Genomic DNA, 27650 nt, shown 5'->3' on the forward strand with positions numbered 1-27650 from the left:
CAAATCTGCTCTGTGTTAGATGCACTGTGTCATATATTGCAATACTGCCACCAAAGAGTGTGCTTGTAAGTGACTGAAATGGACAAGGGCAGGGTGTTGGACTTCTGCAATACGACGCAAATTGTGCCTGGAGAAAAAACTGAAACCACCCCAAGGGGCTTTAAGTGACTGCTCCATCTGCTTATATTCCAGTCAAGGTCTGCATCCTTGCAATTCTTCCTATAAAAGGATGAAGGTTTTCTTTTCCCATATAAAGCCAGCTCAGCTGCTACCTTTGGAAGGGAAAATGGGTGACACAGTCCAAACAAAAGACAACATTTCCCACAAGTGCTGTTCTGTGGGTTTTAGTATTTAATTTATTTATATTTAGCTCTATGTGTTTTTAATTGTCAGCCAACTTTAATACATCTGTGGAGCTCTAGGCAGCTCAGAGTCTCAGTCATCTGTTTCCACGGCAGTAGTCTCCTGTTTTCATTACAGTGGGGTCCCTGGTCACATCAGTGATGAACCTGTTTTGAAGGTTCAGTAACCTGTAGTGCTTACCTCCCTTGAAAATGTCTGACTAAAAGCAAATTTTTTGCTTGGACATAGTCTAATCTTTCTCCTTTCCCTGCAGGCTGCCTGTCACAAGGAGAGACACGTGTCTCAGAAGGCTGTCTCCTTCATCCATGACATCCTCACAGAAGTGCTGATGGACTGGAACGAGCCTTCTCACTTTCACTTCAACGAGGCACTTTTCCGCCCCTTTGAGCGCATCATGCAGCTGGAGCTCTGTGATGAGGATGTCCAAGACCAGGCAAGTTAGCTCTGATCAATGGGTCTGTATCTGGTCTCCATGTCCATAAGAATGGTTTCCAGAGTGCACTTGGTCCACCTGAGAGTGTTTCCCAGATTCCCTTCAAATGCTGCCCTTTAATCATCTTGAAGGAATTAGGAATTTAGGAATTAGGAGTGCTCTGCCTACCTAATTCAGCGTTGTGGCAGAGCACAGAGACAGTAGACCTGGCTTAAAGCAATTAAATAAAGATTTTCTACTATCTAAAAAAATTTAAAGAGTAAACTAATCAAGATTGTCATAATGAAGTCTAGGAATGTGTTTAAAGACATTCCTTCTGAAGATCCATCTGTATATCAGTTCTGGTTTTTGATTCTTTTATTTTAACCCCTCCTACACTGGCTGCAGGTGATCACGTCTATAGGAGAGTTGGTGGAAATGTGTTCTACCCAGATCCAGTCGGGATGGAGACCCCTGTTCAGTGCTCTGGAAACAGTGCACAGCAGCAGCAAGTCAGAGGTCAAGGAGTACCTCGTAGGAGAATACTCAATGGGTAAGAACTTCCTGCACTGTTTCAAAAATGCTTTTGATTCACTGGGGGACACAGTAACTAACTCAATATATTTAAATGCCCAAACTGAAAGTGGCACTACAACACTCCAGAACTGTACCAAAGCATCTGACTTAATAATTGGGGTAGGAAGGAAAGCAGATATATTGTTCTAACCTTTTGTCCTCTACATTCTAACAAATTATTTGAATGAGAAAGAAAGATGTCAAACCTACTTGAATAATTCTGAGCAAGACAGTAGTGCAAGGGTACTGAGCTTGGCTGAGCATTTGTCAGTGTCCTACTGGAAAAAGGACTGTATCCAAGCAGCATGTCTCTTGTGAACTGTCTTCCCTATTGTATAAAACCTATTGCTCTTGTACTCAGGGTAACTTAATGTGATAATCTGGGCAAGTGCTTGTCCAGGCATTTGATCACAAAGCTTTCAGATTCCTAGTGCTATTACTGACCACATTTCTGTAAGAATGTGCATCCTTCCCGGAAATGTTTGCTGTATGGAAATGTGTTAATATGGTAACATCTATTTTTTCTGTTCTTTTGCCCCATTAGAAGGCAGGTTTTAATGTGACAAGTCGCATGTAAGGGACATGGTTTTCCTTCTAAACTTAGTCATTGAGATCTGTTATGGTTGATGGCTGAATGCTGGTGTACACAGCTTTTGAAGACGATAATCTACTTTGGAAAATCAAGGCTATTTTGTTACTCTATAGTCTGAATGATTGATGTAATCTTGGCAGTTATCAAAAACTAAACAAGAAACTAAACAGAAACCTCCACCAAAGAAGTATATATATATCATACCTCAGAAGTATTAGCTCCTGAGTTCAAGAGCTCAAACCTGCTCCTACCATTTGAGCAGGCATAAACTGGTATTTGTCATAGACTGGGCAAAGAAGGGAGTCTGTCACTTCCTATGAAAGGCTACACAAGTTGCCCCAGGAGCAGGAGAAGGTTTTACTTTTAAGATTATTTCTGTCTCTGCCCAGAATAGAAAAGATTCTACAGACTCAGTTAAATTGTTGAAAAATGGTTGGAAAATTATTTTTAAGGAGGTGTGAGGAAGAGTTCTCATCTTGTTATCTCCACAGGGAAACGCCAGGCTCCAGTGTTTGATGTCTTTGAAGCATTTCTAAACACAGACAACATCCAGGTCTTTGCCAACGCTGCCACCAGTTATATTATGTGCCTTATGAAGTTTGTCAAAGGACTGGGTAAATATTTTCCTATTAAGTCATGATATCCCACAAAAGAGAATAATTCAATTATGTAATATGTAGCATGGTAGGAAAGAGAGGGGCACTGAAGATGTTGAGTCCAGAACACTTTAAAAAAATAAAATAAATCAAGACCAAGGGATTATTTCTGTAACATTTTTAATACTATCAGTTCTTCAAGTTTTTATAGCAGCAAAGATGCATCTCACTATTAAGTGTCTGCTTCTTAATTTGATCGTAGTTTACACCAGGATTTTTTTATATTCACGTAAATAATAAAACAAAAAAGCATCCAAACCTAGAATATTGCAGAAATGGCCTGGCATTGTGCAGAGACAGCATGGATTGTTTGCAACAGCAGGGCATGTTTTACACTGTGGAGACCAGGCATAGCATGTCAGAGTGACCCTGCAGAGTAATTGTCATGCTTCACCAGCCTTCAGAACAAAGGCAAATGTTGCTGGGTCGTTCTGTACCCATGCTGGTGATCCGTGGCTTGCCTTGATCATTAGAGTTTGACACTTTTCACTGAACTGTGACAATGTTGGGGTTTTTTTGTGGATGTAAATTATAGAACTTCCAAGTAGTGATAAAATTGAGCTTTTGGTTTCAGTATGAATGCTAATTCACAGAGATGGGAATGTGAAAATTAATTCACAGAGATGGTTGGAAATAAACCAACATGTCTTACAATCTAGGTCTGTGAGCAACTCATTTTGATTTAAATGAAGCACCTAACTGCAGAAGATCTACTCTTTAATGTTACTCTTGTCTCATTGACCTATTTCACCATTGATTTAAATGGGGGAAGAGTTCACCTTGTGATGTAGTTGTAATTGTAGTTATTACTACAAAAGAGAAATAAACTTACATGTTCAGTACCAGTAGAGGGAACTCATGTTTTTTTCTGCAGAGCTTAAAAGCCTGTCTTATATTTCTTTACCTTTCTTGCATTCATAAGATAATTTTGACCCCATTGTGGTTGCATATCAAAAATCAAGGTCTTTTTTTTGTATTAAAGGTAATAGGACTATGGGAAGCATCAACAAATACAATGCCATATGTGCATTTTATTGTAAAACTAAAGGATTCAAACTTCATTGGCTGTCTTGGCTGATCTCAATAGTAGACAAAACTTTAAAAATACATTATGGAGGGAATAGTTAAGAGCATAAAAAAAGCAAATAAATATAGAGAAAGGAGAACAAGTAGGATCTAATAAAATTTTTTAATGTTTATCTTGTGCTCTTTATGAGAGGAATAACTTTCTAAGGCAAGAAAATGTTAATGTTGATAGGCATTTAGTCACTCTCCAGATTTGGCACTGAAGGAGAAGTATTTGGCTAAACTGGAAAAATGGTTTTGAGCCAAGTGTTCTAAGGTGGACAGAACTTTAGCTGAGATGAGACAGGCAGACTGGCAGACAGGGAAAATGATGGAGTGAATGGAGTTACCCAGAGAGGAGCTCTGCAGCAGGATGCCTTGGAACTGGTCTGCTTATTGAATTCCCTTAGTGAAGCTGGACTGAGAGAAGTGTGCCGATTGAAGTTAGGAATACCATCAACAGAGGCACTAGGACCTGAGGATATGTGTCATACAGTTGAAGGATGTGTGTCATACAGTCGTTCTGTGAGACTTGATGCCTGCATTAGACAGCAGAAGGAAGTGTAGTATACAAAATATAAAATGATGGATTTAAGCAGTAAATAAACTAATAGGAAGAACTTGTGGTAGAAGAACTTTCCGGGGCAGTGGGGTACAAATGAATAGAAAAAAATACTACAGTAACTGAGCAATGCTTAATATAAGTAATTAATTCCTACACCCATGGAAGACAGTGGAATGGAGTCAATATGGCAGATAATACAATATATGATTGTTAGAACTTCCAAAGATTCTACTAAAGAAATATTAAATAGGCATATGTTTATTAAAGCATTTATTCATATAAAAAATTGTGTACAAACTATGACCAGTATTACTGTATTGTTTGTGTGTGGGTCACCTGGTTGTCATCTAAGAAGATCAACAAAGGATGTTTTCTGGATTCTGTTTATTAGGGTGTAACTGAATGAGAAAAGAAAATTAATGCTCTACTTACTGTTTTTCTTCTGTCCTTCCCAATGCTGCCTTTCCTGTCCCCAGGGGAAGTAGATTGTAAGGAGATGGGTGACTGTGTGCCAGGATCAGGATCTGCATCTACAGACTTGTGCCTTCCCGCGCTTGATTACCTCAGGAGATGTTCTCAGGTATGATGAACAATCTTACACAGGCACTAACCTGGCCTGGGAAATAATTCTAACCTGCAGGCTTTGCATCAGTCATTGGATGATTTGTATGAACCCAACAGTCTGTGGTGACCCTGATGGTAATACCCTGCAATGCCAAGTGGACAGTGGGAATCTGAGGGAATATCACACCTTCCAGGCCAGTTAGCAGTGGAAGGTAGAAAAAAACTCAAACCCAGGGAGCAAGTGAGAAAACATGAATGTTCAAAACATAGTAGTAACATAATTCAAAGCTAAATTCATTCTTATTTAAACAGTTACCATAAACAGTGGTGTGAATGAAGGACCAAAAAAAACCAAAAAACAAGAAGTTGAGAATTCTTTTATTTTAAATACAAGAGGTTGCACCCTCTGAAATGCAGAAGCAGCTTATTTGTACCATGAAGACAAATCTGAAGCTCAGGTCAAATCTCTAATAATTAGAATGCTGGCATGTTTCCTCTAATCTTCTTGCACACAACCTATATTATTATCCAGGGTTACCTGGACAATTTTTGATCTTACAATGTTATTTGTATTTCTGTAGCACCTGCAGGTCTTTTTGTTGGACCCAGGCCATGTTTTTCTGAGTACAATACAAAAGCACAAGAAAGGATAGTATCATTGCTGAAAGTACTTAATACCTAAATTCAGAGATAATGGGTTGATTCAGTATGCAGACTGAGAAAAGAAGGGAAGAATAAGGCAACTCACAATAATAAACAGCAGACATACCAAACTCAACTTGCTATCTTGTTCATCTAAAAAAATTAGTAAACATCCATGTATGTATCTAATGTATGCTCTGTCTATACACTATTTGTACCACATTGCTATTCCTCATCCTTACAAACTCCTGTTCACAGTGAGGGAGAAATATTTTCTCCTCCTTAGAAGCAGACATTTATATCTTGTTGTACCTTTTAACTTGCCATTAAAAGTAAAACAGGAATGACTTAAAAAAATCTTGTCTGTATATTGCAAGTACATTATTTACTTAGAAAGAACTGATTAAATGCTGGTATTATCCCTGCAATAGTACGGCTAACAGAGCTTTGTAGGCCATAGATGCAATCAGGGAATTGTAACCTTTGCCCTTCACAAATGAGATGAGAGCACACTCCCATCTCAGAAATGTGTTTTTTAAATTGCTGTTCTCCCTCTCTTTACCCACAACGTTTTACTTGTCAGTGAACGGAAGACTTCTGGCCTCTAATTGTGTTTGCATACCTTTTATTTTATTTTACAAACCTGTGTTTTATGTGATTGCTTTTACAAACTTTCCCATGGATATTTACCTCCTCTTTTTTTCTCTCTCCCCTCTTCTCCACCCTTCCAAGTTGTTAGCCAAAATCTATAAAATGCCCTTGAAACCCATCTTCCTCAGTGGCCGGCTGGTTAACTTGCCCCGAAGAGCGCAGGAACAGTCAGCCAGCAGTGAGGATGGGATTGAGTGCATCCTCTCTGACTTTGATGATGACACTGGTAAGTGCATTGAAAGTAGTAAATCCAGAACTAATCAATTGTTTCTTCTGTGTGTTGCTGCAAATTTTGCCAACTGCTGAAAGCAAGAAGGAGGGAAAACTTCATATTTTTATTGTTTCTTTGTTGATTACACACACCCACATGTGCACACAGAGCTTGGAAGTTCAGGTCCTGTCACCTTCTTTGTGTAAACGATACAGTTCATATATAAGAAAAATATAACCCCTCTCTTAGGGCAAGATAACAATATTTTGATTTTGATTATCCTGAAATTCGTAATACAGGCATTGTGTATTTCTGAGAGCTAACATAAAACTACTTTCTAGACCACAGCTGAAGTAAAGGAGTAAAAATCTTTTAGAGTTGGTATTGGCAGGCATGCCTTTAACAGAAAAAATACCAGTATTGAGTTACAGTCTACAAAGATAAAGAATAATTGTTTAAATCTTTCCAAACTTAGGCCCTGTGCTCTATTGAAATAAACAGTGAATTTCTGAAGTCCATAAAAAGCACTATGACCTCCAGAAAAAAACAAGCAGCATTTGTCTCCTGATTATTTGTATGGTTTATATGGGTTGTGCATTAATCAGGTGCTGGATGAAGTAGAACATACAAAGCCAAGCAATAGAGGACTGCAGCCTTATGGCTTCTGGACTCAGGAGACCTTCACAACAGTACAGCTAGTGCATGGACAGAAGACTCTTCAGCTAATTAAAGTTGAAAAGTGGCATGTTTATTCAGCACACTGGGCACACTGGGAGGTAGTCCTCCAAAGATGTGTGGATTTCCAAAACTAGCTTCTCCATATATCTACAAAAGCTCTACATATTCATAAAGACATGCAGACACCTATACATATGCATCACCTGCTCCCACTTGGTATTACAATGAGCTGAATGTTCATTTCAGCTGTGCAGTCATCTTCTTGAATTGGGTGAGTGGGCTTTGAAATGGGTCAGTGGGCTTCAGAAGATGAGGTAAGAGGTCTTCCTCATGGTAAATTGTTCACCTTTATCTGGTTGCCAGGACTTTGTGACCTCTTGGTCATGGTCCAAACTCTCTCTCCTTGGCCCAATCATTGTTAGAAGCCAGGTGTATTTGTTGTTCCTATCCTTTTACAATTCTTCATATATTCCCTGTAATTTCTAAGAGTACAGCTAAGTCAAATACAGAATATATTGTCTTTTCTTCAATTATCCCCATCTGATAATAATTGCTCTTTTCCTAATCTCCTTGTTAAGCTCTTAATCAAAATATATGGCCTTCATCTTACTAGCTACATTTCTAACTTAACCCCTTGATTCATTCCCCTGTTTCTCTGCAAAGTTAGTAAATTCTTTTACTGATACACAGATTCTTCTTCCTTTAACCAAGTCATGTGATAAGAATCTCTTAAAACCACACCTACGTTTTTGATAATGAAGTTAAGTTTGCCAGTGATTATATCATCCTCAAATTCTAAACAATCATTACAACAGACAAAATCAAACTTATGCTAACTAAAATCAATAAAACAATAATTGGGTAAACTAGAGCATTAAGTTTACCCATTAGTTTTGGTGACCATCCAGAAAGTACATCCCACTAATGGTGAGACATATTTCCTCTAACATTTTAAAGACCCTCCGTATGGTCTCTGTGTCATGATGATTGTAATTCAGATCTTCTTTCTCATAATTTTAATTTCTTCAAGAATTTTCTTTAGATCTTCATGTTTTGATAAATGTTTGACTAAAGTTAAATTCATTCCTATAGGTACGGTAGTCTAATTTGCCTTTAGATACTGATGTGATACAGCAGGTGCCTGATAGGAGAAATCACATCCTTCAGTTCTGGCGAAGTTACAAATGCACAGATTAAATTGTGTTTCACTTATGGTGAGCTTGTCTACCTCTAAAGTGGAACATGCTATTTTGAGGCATGCACCACCTTGACTTGTATATACAAGCAGGGTTATCTGGTTGACTGAATGAACCTCAAAGTGACAAATGCTTTGTTCTGTATCCAGACAAGTATCTTGATCATTATTCATATTTCCTTCATGTATAAATCCTAATTGCCTTCTCGTGGCACATGCCTCTATATTAATAGTCTGCCATATCCCTTCAAACTTCTGTGTCCATGTTCTGTGTTCAGAAGGATACAGTACAGTTCCTTCATGATTCAAACTTAAAGCAACTATTGGGTATATTAAATCCTCTGATGCATTATGTATAGTCAAAACAAAAGCAGTACTACACTTGTGACAGGATCATAGGTAAAATTGACCAAAACCCACCAAGACTGAAGTTCTCTTTCTAAGTCAGAAGAATTAACCCAAACAATTTTGCAGATCTCAGCAGGAAAGGTGCCTTCTCCACTTTCCTTTATAACTGAGGCAGCCACTGATTGCATCCACAATTGTGCTTGTACACACCTAAGAGCTAAAGAAATATTCTCAGTAGCTGTACCCAAGGTGTTGATTATCAATTCATGGTCCTATTCTTCTATATTTTCCCATTGTGGTAGTATCTTGGACACTTTCCACTGGGTGGTACCTAAAGCTAATAAAGGAGATTGTAAAGGCTGTTGTGACTTAATTGTGTCACTACCAGCTGCAGTTAATTTGTTCATTAATACCTCTGAATATATTGTATTCAAAACCCCCAGTCCTGTTCTTAATAATCCAGTCAAATCTCTTTTTCATCTGAGCATATATGGTATACACTTCTGTAACCAAGTGGTCTCATCCATAAAAGAGGTCTTAAGAAATGGGGTACACTCCAGTTTAATGGCAGAAGCATTTACCTGCATTGCCATTTCTACTCGCTTCAGGGGCCATTTTGGATTAAGCAGTAGCCTTTGGATTCCAGTCTTTTTAATAGCATATGGTCCAATTTTGCTAATTATAGGTCAAATTATCTCTTTTAGGATCTGAATGAGTGTAGTCTGAGTATGGGCAGTCTGTCTTGGTAGAGGCTAATTGGTTGTTCTGGTTGTTCTAATTGTATGCTTCCAAGGAACAACACAGACTTGAGTTATATTATAGTCAATTCTGTGGTTCTTGTCTGCACATCCTTCTATTCTGAGTCTGAATTCAGGACAGTTGCTTAAGCATTTGTCACAACATTCAGGGCTAATCCGGATGAGCTCCATTGGTTCTTGGTAGAATTCGTGGAACCCATCCTGAACAAACGCATATTCACATCCCCAGACATTTCTCCCTTCCCAAACAGATGCATTTGTGACTCTTAGCATTTTTGACAGAGCCTTACGGGAGTAAGAGTCATAAGCTTTTCCTCGACAAGTGTGTATATCAGTTGCATTGTACGTACGTGGTACTGCATTAACTTCAGTCATGGTCATAGCTATGATCGTGAAGACCACAAATTTCCAAATTGTACTTGCCATTCTTTGAAACAAAGTCATTTTAAATACAAACTGGATTAACTTTTCTTCTTACAATGTACTTAGTTTCCCAAGTAAGCTTTTATTTCAGTTTATTACCACCTGGTGTAACTTTCCAAACACCTTCTGGATCCTTTTTCACTCGGATGTGGTGGATCCGGGCGTTCTGTTCTTTGTACTTGATTGCAGTAAAAATGGTGAGAAGCACTTGGAATGGTCCTTCCACTGTGGCTCTGCAAAAGAGTTGACATATACTTAGTCTCCAGGCTGTATGTCATGTACTGGTCCATCTAATTCCCTGCTCCAAATCCCAGCCACATGCTTCTCAATTTCTGAGTTGTTTGTTTAAGGCCATCATGTAGCTGTGTAGGGTTTCTTCCCCTGGTGGGGTTGGTGTTTCCTCTTATACCCCCTATGGCCTTCCATATAATATCTCAAAAAGGACTTAATTTTTCTTTTGTCCTTGGTTTAGTCTGGATTCGCAGTAATACTAATGGAAGAGCCTGGGGCCAAGGTAATTTTGCTTCTTGCCATAGCCTTATAATTTGTTGTGTGATTAAATGATTCATTTTTTCCACTTGGACACTTGACTGGGGATGATATGGAGTATGGAGTTCCCAATATATGCCCAACTGGCAGCTAATTTGCTGTACAATTTTTGAAATGAAGTGTGGCCCTCTATCTGAAGATATTGTGGCTGGGACTCCAAAGCGTGGTATACTGTTATCTCTTGTAACAGTACTTTAGTTACCTCTTGCACCTTGGCAGTCTGGAAGTAAAGGCTTCCAACCATTCTGAAAAGGTATCTGTCAGTACCAATAAATACCGATACCCCCTTCCCTGGGAAGTTCTGAAAAATCAGTTTGCCACTGTTGCCCAGGTCCATGGCCTCTTCCAATTTGTCCAAGTTTTGATTTGGGAATATTTTTGGGGTTAGTTTGGAGGCAAAAGACTATATTATTCGGTCACTTGAATAACTGTACCTTGTAAATTTCTGGCTACAATCCTATCTTTTAAATAATTATACAAAATGCCTATTCCCCAGTGGGTTTTCTGATGCTCCTCTTTTAATAGTGACCATAAAAAATAGGAGAGGACTACAAATTTTCCTTTCCCTTCTTGTGTAATGGCCCGTCTTTCCTGATTGTATTTCCCATTCTCAGTCTCAATAAGTCTCTTGTCCTTCTTGTTATACTTTGGCTCACCTTCTAGAAAAATTTGTCCGTCTGGAGTTAAAGCTGGGCGGGGTACACTCCAGTTTCACTCGGTTGCGCTCAGAGCTCACTTTCTGGTGTGCCTTGATGTGCATGATAGCTACCTTCAGAGAGCTTTGCTTTTTTAAGCCTGACCTCCACAGGGGGTGCGTTCCCTGCCCTTCCTGATACACTAGAAGCCCAGGAAATACCTGATCCATTATTGTTAACCTTTTCTTCATCGTCAGTACTGGTCTTATTCGTCGTTTCATTAATTGTAATATTAAACTCAACATTTCTACATACTGTTGGTCTTTAAGCTCCAAAATAACCTCTGCATTTTTAAATATGATTTTTATTTCTAGCTGCTCCAACAAATCCCTACCCAACAATGCCTTTGGAGTGCTGGCCATATCCAAAAATCTGTGAATTCCCTCTTGCTTTCCAAGTTTATATTTTAATGGTTTGCAAAAATATGCTTTTTCAGATTGGCCAGTTGCCCCCTTTACCATAACACAATTGTCTATTATAGGCATTAAAGCTTTATTTAACATCGAATATGTTTCTCCCATGTCTACCAAAAACTCCATTTTATTTCCTTTATTCCCTAGCTTGATTTTAACCAGAGGGTCTACTAGAGTGAGACCCTCTCATCTCCTTTCACCTGCACAACCAACCCTTCCCTTTTGGGGTTTCCTCTTCTTTGTTCATCACCTTCTCTCCATTCCAGACATTGGTTTTACCAGTGACCAATTTTCCTGCACACTGATCTTTCCCAAGCCGAGGCAGACCTTGTTTTGGTGGTCCTTGCCCATGTCTCCCTTTTCCTCCTTCTCTCACTGCTTCTACTAGTTTTCTCATCCCTTGTTTGTATCCTTCCTCTCCATTGCTAAAAACCCTCCATGCCTCTTCTAATTAGTTTTCTAAATTTCACCCCCTTGGCCCCTGGATCTTTTGAGGCTCATGCCTAATGTACCCTGTGGACTGTCTCAAAAACAAATTTGCTAACTGTTGTATCCTGTCCTGAGAATCAGGATCTAAAGATGTATAATGACGCATTGCCTTATGCAAGTGATCTAAAAATTCAGAAGGACTTTCAGAAGGATCTTGTTTCACTTTACATAGGGCCAGTGAGTTTATGGTTTTAGAGATTGCCCTCTCCATTCTTTTTATTATAAGGTCTTGATAATGTTCCAATTTTGCCAAATCTTCTGGTTTATTTGGATCCCATCATGGATCCTGGAGGGGAAAAAATTCCTTAACATTAAGTTGTGCTGTTCTACAAGCATCCTCTACTAAATTCCCAGCTGTTTTCAAAATTAACTCCCTCTTTGTCTCAGTCAAAACATCTAACAGTAATAGAATGTCAGCCCAATCTGGGTTGTGTTGTTTCATCATATATTTTAATTGTTTAGCCGTGCCTATCGGATCGCTCCAGTAGTTCTTGGCAAGCCTTTCCCATGCCTCTAAATCAATAGTAGAAAACAGGATTTTAACTTACATTCTCCTTCCTTCAGGTCCTATTGCCACCCATAAAGGTGCTTGTATTTTTTCTTTTGTTTATTTTCTGGTGGGGGATGCCATGAGACCATTTGGGGAGGGCTCCTCATCTTCACTGTCGCTATAATGTAATGGAGGATATAACACTAATAATGGTTTATGTGATTCAATAATAAGTGGAGGAGCAGAGAGCTTAGCTTGTTTCTTTAGTGCTTCCTTTACTTGCTTCCTAGTCTGAAATGCTGTGGGGCTATGTGGGGGAGAAGGAACTGGAGTTGGAATTAGGGTCGCCAGTCCTTCCAAGTCTGCATCCTCTCCTGATTGCTCTTGTCTTTTAGGAGGAGGCCTAAACAGGTCAGCTAATTTCTGTTCTTGTGCCTCCTTATGATAAACTTTGTAAGGATGGGTTCAGTGTTGATTTATTGAACAAGCACTGCAACATCGTTTGGGTTTCCCTCTATTTCCTCTATTTCTTCTCCAGGGCCAATACCAGGGGATCAGAGGAAGGTTTAATTCTACAATCTCTCTGCCGCTCAGGATGATTCCGGAGAGTAAAGAACATATCAGCATATGTTACTTCCTACCATTTCTGTTCCCTTCTTAAAAATAACATCACCTGCAATAAAATGTCACAGTCTAAGGTTCCAGCCGGTGGCCATCTAACAACTCCTTCCGGCCTATAAAGTGGTCACACCTGTTTACAAAATGGAATTAAATTCCTTTTATTTTCTGTTCCTCCATAGCCCACCAATTCTTTCCAGTGTGCCAAAATACAACCCAAGGGACTAGCCTTAGAAATTTCTTTACTCTGGTTAGGTCCCATTTTTCTTTTCCCAGTGCTTCTTTACTTTATGTAAACTCTATCTCTTAATTTGAAAGTCTCAGTTTATAAAAATAGGCTGAGCACACTCAGTTCTAATTAATTCTGCTGGCTTCCCTAAATTACCTGAAACCCCCTTCTTCAATGATTCAAAAACCTGTTACTTTCGTGGCCCTCACGACCAGTTGCCAGTAAAATCTTTATAGCTCTCTGAGTGGCCTTTGTCTCCTGAGAATAACATGAATAACAAAGTGTCTGTCTCAGTCTCCGCCACCTAAATGTCTGTCTGTACCACAGCTCTTCACACTGAATGCAGCAGAAACAAACCCAGGGTTCACAAGGGCAGCGCTTCGGACAAGAAACCTCTACCAAACTCAATCTCCTCCAATTTCTATTTTTCTTCAAAGGACGTCTTGGCTACTTATTTCTCACTCTCTCTACCTAAACTTTGCATCACAAAATCTTGCAGTCTTTTCCCAGATTTCTTCTCACACAACCCAATCTTCAGGTACTAAGTGTGACTTCAGACACACCAACTTTAAAATCTCTGGTTCAAAATCAGCTTGATTAAGGCATTGTTTCCACTGACCCAGGGCACATTCACTTTACTGCCCTGCAGAATATCAGTAATATCATCCTACACAAATATTATATTGCAATAACACCCATGCACAATGCTGACCTCTAAATGAATCAGGGGCTGCAGGGAAATGTCCACAGAGGCAAACTATTCCATGCATCCCTTCATGAAGTTCTAAACTCTCTACTGTAGGAAATTCCCAATCTAAAGACATTAAATGACCCCCAGAAGTCTTACATAATCCTTCTAGGTAAATCCTTCCCATTCATTTCTTCTATCTATTCCATGATTCACCAGAGTAAGAAATTCCCATGGATCAAGTCCGAACCACTGTGTGAGAGGGATTCCTTTAATTGTCCTAGCCATGGTTAAAACAGACAGGCCACATGTATACACACTTCACCACTTCACTGTGCACTCACTGTGCACTCACCACACCTCCTCTTTTCCCTTCTCAGGGGTAAGATGTACCAAAACTGCACACAAACCTCAAAACCACACCAGCACTCTACACAGGCTTCTCTAGCCCTAGGTCTCAGTTGACCTTCTGCCCATAAATTGTCCTTGTCTGCCCCTTGGCAGAAATAATAGCAACCTTCTACACAAATTCCACACTGTAATTAATCTTACACAACATATTGCTCTCACTACAGGCAGGAATTCCACAAACACAACTCCATATCAGATATCAGAACTAAACCATGAAGGTTGTCCTCCCAACTCATTTTGCACTGTTCCTAATATTCTTCAAAAATATCTAAATTCTCGGGATGACCTTTTCCACAGACTAAATTCACTATCTCACATTCAGTATGTGCTCCCTCCCAGTTATAGTACTGTGGGAATTCTGATTCTGGGAAATATCTGGAGCACGCGGGTCTCCACCTGTAAAATATACAATGCCACCTTCTATGACACCTCTTGCAATGAAGAAAGACACAAGCCTAGTGCTACCCAGGTACCCAGTAGAAAATTGTCAGATTACTCAAAAAGCAAGGAGTTACTCCTGGTCGTCTCTACCTCCACAGATTTCTGATGTAGTCCTCTGCTGGGGGTGACTCCCAATCAAAAGCTGAATAACAGTTCATTCAGCTTGAATATCTTCCCCTAAAAACACCCTTTCTGTCTTTCTATCCTGCGATTTATAACAGCCCAGTCTCCTCCTATAGCCAAGAACTCGTCTGGTACAAGCCCAAGCAACTTAAAGAATGCCTCTCTGGACAGCTGAGCCCTTGCAGTTTGAGCCCAAGCTTTGCCAGCCACTCTAACAATTTATTAAAAATAAACATCACAGTAAATACAAAAACCAAAACACCAACTAAGAAAACCAACTAGTTGCTAGTATAACTTTTGACACAAGATAGTAGTATTACCTCAAAAATGCACAATATCCTTCAAAAGTAGTGACAACTATGATTTCCAATAACAAGAATCAAAACTCACATATTTCATCAAACACACACACACCCACACAGTCAAAAATAGCAGTAAATAAAAGAATAGCAGCAATACACAGGAATTTGCCCACTTCACCCCCCAGAACTGCTAGCGGGTCCCCTCAACATGGCAAATTATCCTTTAGCCAGCGACCAAACCTTTCAATGCTTGCAAGCACTCCTATAGGCTTATGTTTCTCACAGGGCTTCCCCTGTGACTTACCAACTGCCCTCTGAGCCATGCATACGTACAACTTAGAGACTAATTTCTACAATTATAAACATACCCTTTGTCCGTAATGCCAGCAGTTTTGTCTGTCCCCACAATGACCAGACAGGGAGCGGAGGTCTCTCCAGGAATATCTCAGTGGCTCCAGGAATATCCCAGTGGCACCTAGAGGCGTCCACAGCCTGGCTTGGTCTCGCAGTAAATGGAGGAGTCCTGCTGCAGTTGCCAAAATGATGCACGGACAGAAGACTCTTCAGCTAATTAAAGTTGAAAAGTGACATGTTTATTCAGCACACTGGACACACTGGGAGGTAGTCCTCCAAAGATGTGTGGATTTCCAAAACTGTAGCTTCTCCATATATCTACAAAAGCTCTACATATTCATAAAGACACACAGACACCCATACATATGCATCACCTGCCCCCGCTTGCTATTACAATGAGCTGAATGTTCATTACGGCTGCGCAGTCATCTTCTTGAATTGGGTGAGTGGGCTTTGAAATGGGTCAGTGGGCTTCTGAAGATGAAGTAAGAGGTCTTCCTCATGGTAAATTGTTCACCTTTATCTGGTTGCCAGGACTTTGTGACCTCTTGGTCATGGTCCAAACTCTCTCTCCTGGGCCCAATCATTGTTAGAAGCCAGGTGTATTTGTTGTTCCTACCCTTTTATAATACTTCATATGTTCTGTCATTTCTAAGAATACATCCAAGTCAAATACATGATACATTGTCTTCGCTTCAATTATCCCCATCTGGTAATAATTACACTTTTCCTAATCTCCTTGTTAAGCCCCTAATCAAAATACATGGCCTTCATCTTACTAGCTACATTTCTAACTTAACCCCTTGCTTCACAGTCACTTCTGAATATGTGGACTATTCAGCTGTTCCAACTAGGCTACCTCTGTAAACAGTCAGCTGCAATCTGGCAGAAAGCAGGCTGACTCCGGTGCATTTCATTCATGTGCCTCACCAGACTGGCCCTTGATACCACCTTTATCTAGACTCTTCCTCCACATGGATTGTCCTGTTCCTGCTACCCTGGATAAAGGAGAGAAAAGTTGCTCTCTAAAACCAGAAAGTCACAAGCACTAGTTTTTCACGAAACAGTCGTTTACTTCTTCCTGTGCTGGGTTTGATTTGGTTTCTGTCTTTCAGGGGATTTTAGGATATTCACCTGGGAAGTAGGAGACCCAAGTCATTGAAGCCTCTGCTTTGAATCAGACTTGGAACTTGACCTGGGGTCTCCTCACCTCAGCTGCCTACTGTTCTGAAGTGACTCTGCCAGTCAGTCTCTTGCTGTAAACAGAAATACCACCCTGCAGCAAATAAACCTTTTGGTTCTTGTCAGAGCTATGCCCTGAGACTGTGACCCAGTTTGTTGTTTACATAGCAATGGTGTTAGAATGTTGCTAGGCAAACTGACTTTACAAGGACACAAGGCAGTCCTCACCTGGCACTCTAGTGCTCAAAGTCAGTAGCAGGATGAGGCCAAATGTTTTAACCTACTTTGGCATATTTGCACAATATTTTCATACTGTACTTGATTCCATGCTGGACTCTTCAGGAGGGTGTTTTAGAGACACTCAGTTCTCCCAGACTGGAAAACATCCATATTTCACTCTGAGTCATTTATGCTGTTTCCTTATTCAGAAGGATCATTAAAGTCTGACTGACTCAAAACAGGGCACAACACTGTCCTCTGAAAGTGGTGTGAATAAATAAATCCTCAACCTAGTTACAAAGTAATAATTTCAGTGTTTTTTCCTTGTTTCTCAGGAAGATTCTTGCAGTCAGCAAGCTCAGTGAATCGTAAAAAAAGTTCCCTCTTGTATTGCTTTTAGAACATAATTAGCTAGCAAGCATCATTAAGATACAGACTACATCAGCATAGCTACCACTGGCAGAGAACAGAAACTTATTAGTGAACCTAAGTAAAATCCATTTTAACCTAATAAACCCTTAGCCTTTTAAGGTGACTTAAGAGCATAATGTGTAAGATCCTTCTAGTTGTTCATGTAATCATGAGGAACTAGCAGATACTTAAGGGATCTGTGAAAAATTAAAGGGCAGCAATTCCTAACCGTCTTCAAAATTTTATTGATTACTAGTTGTATCCTGTAATATTTTAGGGGATATCTGCTTGCCAGTGTAGATGAGAGCTCACCTGTATCCTATCTGCTCTTCTAGCAGTTCTCCAGCTCTGTGACCTCTTCAACATCTAAAGATGACATGTGAGGCAGCCTGACCATACCTCATGAGGCATTTTTACTCTTCAGTCCTGAGTACCAAATAAAGCCGGTTAAATTTTGGCTAGTCTCCTCAGGAGTCCTACTTTAAAGCATAACCTAAAGAGTACAATCTATTCTGGGCAGCATTTGCAATGGTAATGAGATAAGGTTTTATTCATGTATTTTTTTGGGATGTTTTACACAAGGTTAAAGAGACTGAGCTAGTAGGAATAGTAAAGTATGACCAGAACAAGGTGTGTATTGATGAGGAAGGATGGGACAAAACACAAACTTGGTAAAAAGGGAGGGAGAAGGAAACCATCATTTCAAAAATGGCTACTGATCACAACCATTACATGGCAGCAGTAAACATGCAAGAACCATGATCTTTAAATTACTTAATTTATTAATTTCCATAATTTCTGAGGGCAAATTTCACCTGTGTCAAGCAGTATCTTATTCATGGTTTTTAATCTTTCTTACTCTACTTGTAGGCCTTATCAATGTTTGGATTATTCTGCTGGAAGAATTAACAACTGCTATATCCAACTGTCCCCGTCAGCACCAGCCTCCTACTTTGGATCTGCTCTTTGAGTTGCTAAGGGACGTTGCCAAGACACCTGGTAATGAAAGGGTCTGATGAAATGTGAGCTAGTGGAGTCCTAACCAAACATTTTAGACTCCTTAGCCATTTCTGTAAAGTATGTTACTTGTGTTAAAGCTGCACAGAGACATTCTCTGCTAGAAGGGGATTTCTTCAGAGCTGATAAGTTGTTCCACTTAGTCCATCATTCTGTTGACTAAAGGCATCTTGTAAGAGTATATTGAATATATGCCTAAATTCATTGCACAATAAAGAGGTGTGGTACTCTATCAATGTGCTAGCCACAGAAAATGTTTGCTTCTTGTCTAGCAAATGGAAGAGAAAATTACATAATCCTACAGATCTGCTGGAAAAGACTGCAGGTAAACAGTTGGCTAAATGTACCTCATAACTACATCCAAATTTTGCCACTCTCATCCCACAAAAAAGTTTCAGAACCTCTTTCCTTCAGCATTGCCTCAGGCTTCAGCTTGGAACAAGTTAGCAAATTCACTGAGCATGTAGGCTTTGTACGCAAGTACATACAACCATTGTTGTGTTTATTTTAAGGACCAGGATTTGGCATTTATGCAGTTGTACATCTTCTTCTTCCCACGATGTCTCTTTGGCTCCATCGCAGCCATGGTGACCACTCTTACTGGGATGTGGCATCTTCTAATTTCAAGCATGCCATTGGCCTTTCCAGTGAACTTGTAGTGGAGCACATTCAGAATTTCATACACTCAGGTATGTCATTGTAGTGTCATTTCTACTGTCATCAGTGACATGTTGCTGAATAGATACTTGAAGAGGTGGTTTCATTGCTTTTTTGGTTGCTTAAGCATAAAATAGGAGGAGATATAAAAATTTCTGATTGGGATTTTTTTTTTTCTTTATAGGGTTTAGAATTATGGGGAAAAAATTGTAAGACACTTATGGAAGTTATTTAGACCAGGCTCCTTCTCAGAGCAGGGCTATCTTCAAAATTAAAAGATCATAATCTTTAGTATATTCCCAAAAGAAGATGCAAAGACTTTGATCATAAGGAACTAGAATATCAGAAACAGGATGTAACATAATTTCTCCTGTACCACTTCAATCCAGACATTTTATATTGTTAACTTTAAAAGGATTGTTCTTCTTTCAGCTTGATGCAATGCATGTTTCAATAGCTGCATAAAAAGCATTTGGTTGCAAATTCTCTGAACAGCACTAAGTGTAGCGAGACTGTTTATCTCTAATTGTAATGAAAAGGCAATGATGTTAAAACCAGTCTGTGTTTTTTTCCTTATAGATATTGGTTATGAAAATATGATCAATACTATGTTGAAAGATCTTTTCAAGTTACTGGTAGCCTGTGTAGCAGAACCAACAGAAATTATTTCCAGAGTTGGCTGCTCCTGTATCAGGTAACCCAACCTGTTCACTCTTAGCACATTCAAAAAAGATGTCTATGTCTTTGAAGAACTTGTGGACTGATAAGTTGGTTAACATCTCAAAAGAAGTCTACAATATGTCTTGGGTCTTTTTACTGGAATAATGGATTTTAAACTTATTAACCTTTCTTTTCAGTGTGCTTCAGAACCTGTGATATTGGGCATTAGTATGTGTATGATTCTCAAAAAAAGCACTTGCACATTACTTATATATAGTTAGTCAATAATTGATCCTTAAGGAAAAAGGTCTTCTCTTGGCATTCACAGGTCTTTAGAGGTAATTAGCACCTTTCTCAGTCTTCAAGTTATTACAGTCATAATCAAAATAAGCACTGCATTTATACAGTTACATAGCGTGTGGTTCTTGTGGCAAGATGTCTACTTAAAGAGAAAAAACAAAGGAGAAAGAAAAGTCAAAACTATAGTGTAATTACAAAAATAGGTCAGGATAACAACTGAGGAGATTGGATAACATTAGCTAGCTACTGAGTAAGCCTTTTGTTCTGTTTTTATAGATTCATAGAATGGTTTGGGTTGGAAGGCACCTTAAAGATCACTTAGTTTCAACTCTCCTGCCATGGGCAGAGAACTTTCCACTAGACCAAGTTGCTCAAAGCCCCATCCAGCTTAGCTTTGGACACTTCCAAAGGGGATTTACAACCTTCTCCCTTTAGGAGTGAGAATTGTCTAGTTCCTTCTTGAACGTGGTAACATTTTCCTGTGTCCTTGCAGGTATGTGTTGGTGACAGCAGGGCCTGTTTTTACTGAAGAGATGTGGAGGCTTGCATGTTGTGCCTTGCAGGATGCATTCTCTGCCACTCTGGAGCCAGTAAAGGTAAAACTGCCATTTTGCTGTCAGTCAAAGTGTAATCATACAGTGGATGCAGTAACTTTTGACAAGGTGATAATTTTTCAACTCCCAATTTAACATGTTGGATCAACAGTGCAGGTTGAAATCAGTTTTTCTAAATGTATACAGACCACACTAGTAGCTTTTAGTTCAGACTTATTTTAAATTGACTTGCCAGTATGAAATCAAAGAGTTTAATAGGTGAAAATTTCCCTTTTGATCAATTTCTTCCTCTGGATTTACAAAAATTAAGTCGAAGACAATGTTGTTTTGCTGTAGCTGCATGCTCCATGTACACTAATTTTCAATTCACTGTCTGTTTTGTAAGCAAAAAATCCTGTGAGGTCTTTGCAGACCAGCATCCATAAAAAGCTGCCTTTACATTGGATCTATTCATTCTGGATGGCAGGTGACCAGCTGGTGGGATGGCAAAGGTCACTGAATTTTGTATTTCACACCAACGGCTGGACATGGCTACAGTCATTTGTTTACTGCACAGTGAAATTCTGATGTTGTGTCTCTCTGTAGAACCTGTTGGGCTATTTCCACAGTGGTACTGAAAGCTTCAGTGGAGATGCCTGTGAAGTGAAGGTGGCAGCCCCCTCCCTCTCACCAAGCGCTGAGGCTGAGTACTGGAGGATCAGAGCCATGGCACAGCAGGTACTCACAGATGCTAAAAGGGAAGTCAGAAAACCTTTTAAACTTGGAGTTTTCTTTATGAAGGTGTGTTTTTTACACCATCTTCCTTAAAAACTGTACAGGCAAAGACTTTCTCATCACCAGGCTTACATCAATTGTCTGGTAGTAGGATTCAGAAAAATTAACAAAAGCTAGGAAAAAAACCCACAGAAAACATCAGAACTGTCACCCTGTAGACAAGAATTTGAAATGCCTAGGATGGGAAAAATGCATGGGTATCTAGAGAAGATTGACAATGATCCTACTGTGTAATGTAATTTTAAAAATTGCCAGGATACATTAGTGGAGGTGTTTCTGATAGAGAAAGGGAAATAGTAGCATCACTGTGAATCCTCATCAAGAATGTGACATAGATTTCTGAATACTCTGTTAAGGAATGATAAATTCAAAGGACAAAAATTGCACTAGAACAGAGATGGTGATATGAAAATAGGAAAACAAGATTTGATTAACTTATCCAAGCATTTTTCTCTATAAATACTTAGGTATTTATAGGCAAAGAAGAAAAAGGGTTACTGGGAACTAGAGGATAATGCTGACATTTAACAAATGATTCGCTAACTCCTAATCAGAATCAGCAGAGCAAACTTGGAACCTTCTTAGGGTTCTTTTGACTACAATGAAGGTTATTCATTCTATGAAAGTTGTTATATGAAAAAGTTCTTTGAAATACAGCAGACTGAACCTAATGACCTGCAGGATACCATAAAACTGTAAATACCATATGACAGTTTCAGCCTGGGAAAGCAGATAGATTAAAACAGCCAGCAGATGTTTGGTGTCAATTTCTGACTTGATAAATCATACTATAATGCTGCTTGAGAATCTGAGACACACAGACCAGGACTGGTGATCACAAATAATGTGGTAGTGGCAGACATTGTTTGAATAGAAAATGTGTTTTAAATTAAGTTTTAAAGATGCAGAACTCAAGAAAGCAGGCAAATGTACATTAATACTTTTCTTGTAGACACTATCAGTGGCACTCCCTGAGTCCTCCGCAGTGAGGATTTGCTACAACTATGAAGCTACAAAACAAAGCCACAGCAATTGAGAGTTGTTTCCCTTTTTCCCACTGAACTGAGTTTGGTTGGGATGGAGTTAATTTTCTTCCTAGTAGTTGGTACAGTGCTGTGGTTTGAATTTAGTATGAGAATAATGTTGATAACACACTGGTGTTCTAGTTGTTGCTGAATAGTGCTTGCACTAGGTCAAGGACCATTCAGTTTTCCATCCTCTGCCAGGAAGGAGGGACATGAGAAGCCTGGGGGGGAGCATGGCCAGGACAGCTGTGGAGACTGGCCAGAGGGATATCCCATACCAAAGAGTGTCATGCTCAGTATGTAAATGAGGGGAGTTGTCTGGCAGGGGCAGCTCAGGGACAGGCTGGGCATCAGTCATTGGGTGATGGGCAACTGTACTGTACAAGTTTTATTTCCCTCTCTTTTTTTTTTCTCTCTCTTTTTTTTTTTTTTTTTTTTGTTGCCCTTTTTGTAGTGGTGGTTGTTGATACTACTGTATTTTATTTAAATTATTAAACCACTCTTATATCAACACATGAGGTTTATCTTTTTTTCCCTGATTCCCCTCCCCATCCTTGAGAGGGATGGCGTGTGGGGAGTGTAAGTTCGTGGCTGCTTGGTTTTTAGTTGCTGTCTAAATCACAGCACACAGATTGCAGTTAAATCACAGCGCATCCCCAAAGGATTGCATATTAGGTGTCTGTTGTGTCTTCATGGTTGAAAATAATCCTTCCAACAATCAACCTTTCTAGGTGCAGCTGGCTAACTGTGCAAGCAGATCCTTGTCTCCGCTGTGCGTGGTGCTTTCAGATAGAAGTATACAGACAGCAGAAGGCTTGATTTGGCATTTGGTGTTATGCCTTAAACAAATTCAAAGAAAAATATGCCTGTCCTTTGCCCTGCATCCCGCTGGATGTCTGGAGGCAGCCCCTTGCTGTTTTACCAAAGCAGCATACTCCAGGAAAGGTCTGCCTGGGGGGATACCTTGCCATCTCTCTATCACTGTAAAATAATTCAGAATGACAGATATTTCACATTGCAGGAAACCCTATTCCCAGACTCACTGCAAGTGCTAAACTGATTGTTTTATGCAACTTGTTGCTTTCTAGGTCTTCATGCTGGAGACTCAATGCTCCCCAAAAACCCCGAGCAACAAGGAAGGGTTTGAACATGCCCAGTCATGTGTGCTCATCATTGACCTGCCACCAGATAAGAAACCAAATGGGCATAACCAGAGAAGGTAAAATATCTTCCAAGGAAGAAACTGTGTCACTTAAAGCAAGATAAAAGCATTGCTGAATAGGAAGAGATGTGAACTGAGCCTGGTAAATCATACCCCTCCCCATAGGGTTCATCAACAAAAATGAATACACTGATCAAATTAGTTTTTGTGGCACTGTTGTGGTTTTAGTGACAGCTAGCAAATGCAATGTCTGCTTCACTAAGGGTCTGTTAAATTCAGTATTACTTGGTTAAGAAGGTAGAAAAAGGTAATGGATGAACTGGGGCATTATAAACTGAAGAGACCACATCCAAAACTGCAAAGCTGTCAACACTGAGCTAGGGAGCGTTGTTTTTGCTTGGCACATTATTTTTGTGGAAGTCTTTCTGTTGTGTTACCACCTGAGAAACTCTTCTGTTTGCACTACAGTCTGATCCTGTGAAAGAATATTTCCTTTTGCTTGCACGTGGTTGTTTAAACAACTGCTGTACCATCATTTGGACCAATAATCAGAATTCTGCATTCAGGGTTTGTGTTTGTATTGCAAGGCATATAATGGCATGACATTGTCTTTTATGAGATACTGAGCATGGTTTTATACCATTCAAATCTAAACTACTGCCTGCAACAAGGAGCCAGAATGTGATGGTCCTTCTTTGGAGGGACAGGAAGAAAGACCATGCAAGATGTCTCTTACACTTCTGTACAAAAGTTTTCCCCCGAGAGCAGGTGCTCTGTTGCCTCAGCATCAGACAACAGGCCCCTGCACAGAGACAAAGAAAGCTTAAGGTCATAGGTTAAACCATTCCTTTATAGGGGGAAATATCTGCTCTATCCAGAGGCTAGCAGGTCATTCTTCTTGTTACCATGAATGCAAAGCAAGACTGGAATATTCAACTCTCATAGCACCTAAGGCCATGCAATCTAACAGGCTGTGTTTGTAAGGGCAGCGAGGGTCTTGCTTGTCTTTAAACAAATAAACAAAGCTTGCAACTAACGCAAACTCTGAATGCTCTCACACTGCACTTTGTCCAGCCAACCAAGTGTTGTCCCAGCAATGCTCATCACCAAAACACAGCTCACAAGTTGACTGTGCCACTATTTTCATATTATTTGCTACAGCAGTGCAGTAATATGGCAATCATGCATGATAGTAAATGTGGCCTTTCCAAAAGTTTTACTTTAACCTTAGCAGGGTTTCACTTCTCCCTTTTGGTTTTGTTTCCTTAATGCTGCATCGTTTCACAGGAAGCTGGGGTAAGGGAGCTTTTCTTCTTCCTGAAAAATAATAATAGATTTCAGTTTGAGACTTTGGACAGAGTAAGAAAATACTATCCTTAACCAGCTTTGCCATTGTGTTTTCTCTACCAGTTTCTTTTGGGATTGAGCAGTACTTTATACTGTCCTTGTAAATTGCTTTTTTGGCTATTACAAGGAAAGCAGATCTCCTTCATTCCTGACCCTGCTTTTGGAACAGGATTAGTTGCTTGAAATCACTGCAAGCTCTCATTTAACTTTATACATGCTCTTAAGAGCTTTTTTGAGTCAGAGCCTCTAATGATTTTTACATCAGAAAACTACTTCCCCATAATGAGCTCAACTGTATGTGCTAATCATTAACATTTTATCACTGACAAGTAATAAGACTACTAAATTTTACTGATGTATCAGCTGTGTCATGGTAGGCAAAGTGACACAGGGAACGTAACTGAATAACAGCTTTGCCTGAACTTTTTAAAAAAATGTTGTATTCTGAAAATTGGGTTTTAATAGGATTTCCCAAAAAAAAAAAAGGCTTTTTGTCTAGGTGTTCCCAAACACTTTTGAAAGTTGTTCAATGAAAGCAGAATAATTTTTGCAACAAAAAATGTCAAAGGTCTACAACTGAACTTCTCATGTTACATGAAGATTTGCTTTGAATTGATCTAAAACTTCAGTATTGCAAGCAAACTGAAAAATCTCTTCCTTACTTGATAGCTGTGCTAATTAAAACTTGACCCATCACATCAAACCAAGTATTATTATGTGCATCAGCTTCATTTAGAACATTATCCTGTAATCTTACATAAAGACCTTTTTAAAATACTTTAGGTTAGGTTTAATAATAGACCTTAAGATGGGTTTATAATTTGAAATCAAACAACAATCCTGTCTTTTTTTCCAAGCCTTGCTTGCCTGTAAGCCTCTCAGTGTTATTTACTGGTGAAAAACCTGAAAACTTTGGTCAGAGGCATTTACCATTGCTGTGTCCCCTGTGCAAATCAAACATCAGTGAGGGCTAAAACAACTCCCAGCATCTCTCCTACAGGAGCACAGCTAAGAATCACCCAATATTGTAAGTGAGGAACAGGGTTAGGAATAGGTATGTCCATGCTAGGCTCTCAGTGTTCAAGTTGAAGTCTTAAGAGCAAGCAATGAAATGTGCCTTCAGCCAGACTTCAGCTTCTTTGCATGCTGCATTGCACTGCTGATGTTTCTGTACATGTTTCTTTATTAGTTGAATACCTCTTCATGGTTTATTTTTAAGAAGTACTCCTGAGCATTAGTGGAAATGGAAACTGACTAGTAAACTAGTTTTGGCCCCAATTTTTCATGGCAAAATAAAGATTATCTGACATGTTGGTAGGAGAATAATTTGTGTGTTAATAAATTCCTCAGATATAGCAGGCTGAAATATCTTAGTGTGCTTTTATTCTTAGTACAAGCACAATGCACCATTTTAATATTCTGTGATTTTTTTTTTCCTTCCATGCTTGGTTTACCAAGTATTCCTTTCAGGACAATAGTAGTGAGCTTGCTGTCCCACCAAGTACTGCTCCAGAATTTATATGACATCTTACTGGAAGAATTTGTGAAAGGACCTTCAAACTTGGAGGAGAAAATGGCAATACAAGTACCAGAAAACAAGTTGGCTGGTTTTCTCAGGTACATCTCCATGCAAAACCTGGCTGTCATCTTTGACTTACTCCTGGACTCCTACAGAACAGCCAGAGAGTTTGACACCAGACCTGGGCTGAAGTGTTTGTTGAAAAAAGTGTCTGGCATTGGTGGAGCTGCCAACTTGTATCGCCAGTCAGCAATGAGCTTCAACATCTACTTCCATGCCTTGGTTTGCGCAATCCTGACAAACCAGGAGAACATTACTGCAGAGCAAGTGAAAAAGATCCTCTTTGAAGATGATGAGAGAAGCACAGACTCCTCACAGCAGTGTTCTTCAGAAGATGAAGACATTTTTGAAGAAACTGCCCAGGTCAGTCCCCCACGAGGGAAGGAGAAGAGGCAGTGGAGGGCTCGAATCCCATCTTTGAGCGTCCAGCCAGTCAGCAACGCAGACTGGGGCTGGCTGATCAAGAGGCTTCACAAGCTCTGCATGGAGCTGTGCAACAACTACATCCAAATGCATCTGGACCTGGAGAACAATGTAGAGGAGCCTCCAGTGTTCAAAGGTGACTCTTTCTTCATTTTACCATCTTTTCACTCAGAAACCTCCACCCCATCAACTGGAGGGCTGTCTGGAAAGGACACACCATCAGAAGATGACCGAAGTCAAATCAGGGACCAGCTGGGAGACAGCTTGACACCTCGAGGAGGGAGTGGAGAAATATTGCTGCTACCCCCACCCCTGAGTCCTAAACCAGAAAAAAAAGAGCAAACCAAGAAAAAAGAATGGTGGGAAAGTGCTGGTAACAAAATCTACACCATAGCCACTGACAAAACCATCTCCAAGTTTATGACAGAATACAAGAAGAGAAAGCAGCAACAGGCCATGACATCCTTCACCAAAGAGGTCAAAGTGGAAAAGAAAGGGGAACTCCTGGGTTCAAGAGGGCCAGACTCACCTGTGCTCCAGCGGCCTCAACATCTTCTAGATCAAGGTCAAATGAGGCATTCATTCAGTGCTGGTCCAGAGATCCTGAGACAAGAGAAGAGACCCCGTTCAGGGTCCACAGTCAGCTCCCTGAATATATCTATTAGGGATGCAGAGGCCCAGATACAGGTAGGACATTCTTGTAGAAGGCTAATAATAATAGCAATATATAAAAACATTTACGTTATCATAATATTTTTGTTAAATATTGTATTATATAATGAAGTCCTTATGATGAGGACTGAATCTTTAGGAGCTGGAATTAATAAAAACCTGATTCT

General features: G+C 39.7%; 1 protein-coding gene across 2 annotated transcripts in view; it reads left to right on the forward strand.

The window, feature by feature from the left end:
- The window catches only part of ARFGEF3 (ARFGEF family member 3), a 95085-nt gene that overhangs the window by 59787 nt on the left and 7648 nt on the right, over positions 1 to 27650 (forward strand). For both annotated transcript variants that reach the window (XM_058019360.1, XM_058019361.1), the window contains 12 exons: positions 617 to 796; positions 1184 to 1328; positions 2435 to 2557; positions 4706 to 4809; positions 6168 to 6312; positions 18184 to 18312; positions 18843 to 19019; positions 19567 to 19681; positions 20441 to 20543; positions 21087 to 21218; positions 23389 to 23519; positions 26268 to 27498. In XM_058019360.1, coding sequence (XP_057875343.1) covers positions 617 to 796; positions 1184 to 1328; positions 2435 to 2557; positions 4706 to 4809; positions 6168 to 6312; positions 18184 to 18312; positions 18843 to 19019; positions 19567 to 19681; positions 20441 to 20543; positions 21087 to 21218; positions 23389 to 23519; positions 26268 to 27498 — 2715 coding nt within the window. The remainder of the gene's footprint in view (positions 1 to 616; positions 797 to 1183; positions 1329 to 2434; positions 2558 to 4705; positions 4810 to 6167; positions 6313 to 18183; positions 18313 to 18842; positions 19020 to 19566; positions 19682 to 20440; positions 20544 to 21086; positions 21219 to 23388; positions 23520 to 26267; positions 27499 to 27650) is intronic.

Source organism: Melospiza georgiana, chromosome 3, assembly GCF_028018845.1.
Source record: "Melospiza georgiana isolate bMelGeo1 chromosome 3, bMelGeo1.pri, whole genome shotgun sequence".
NCBI lineage: Eukaryota > Metazoa > Chordata > Aves > Passeriformes > Passerellidae > Melospiza > Melospiza georgiana.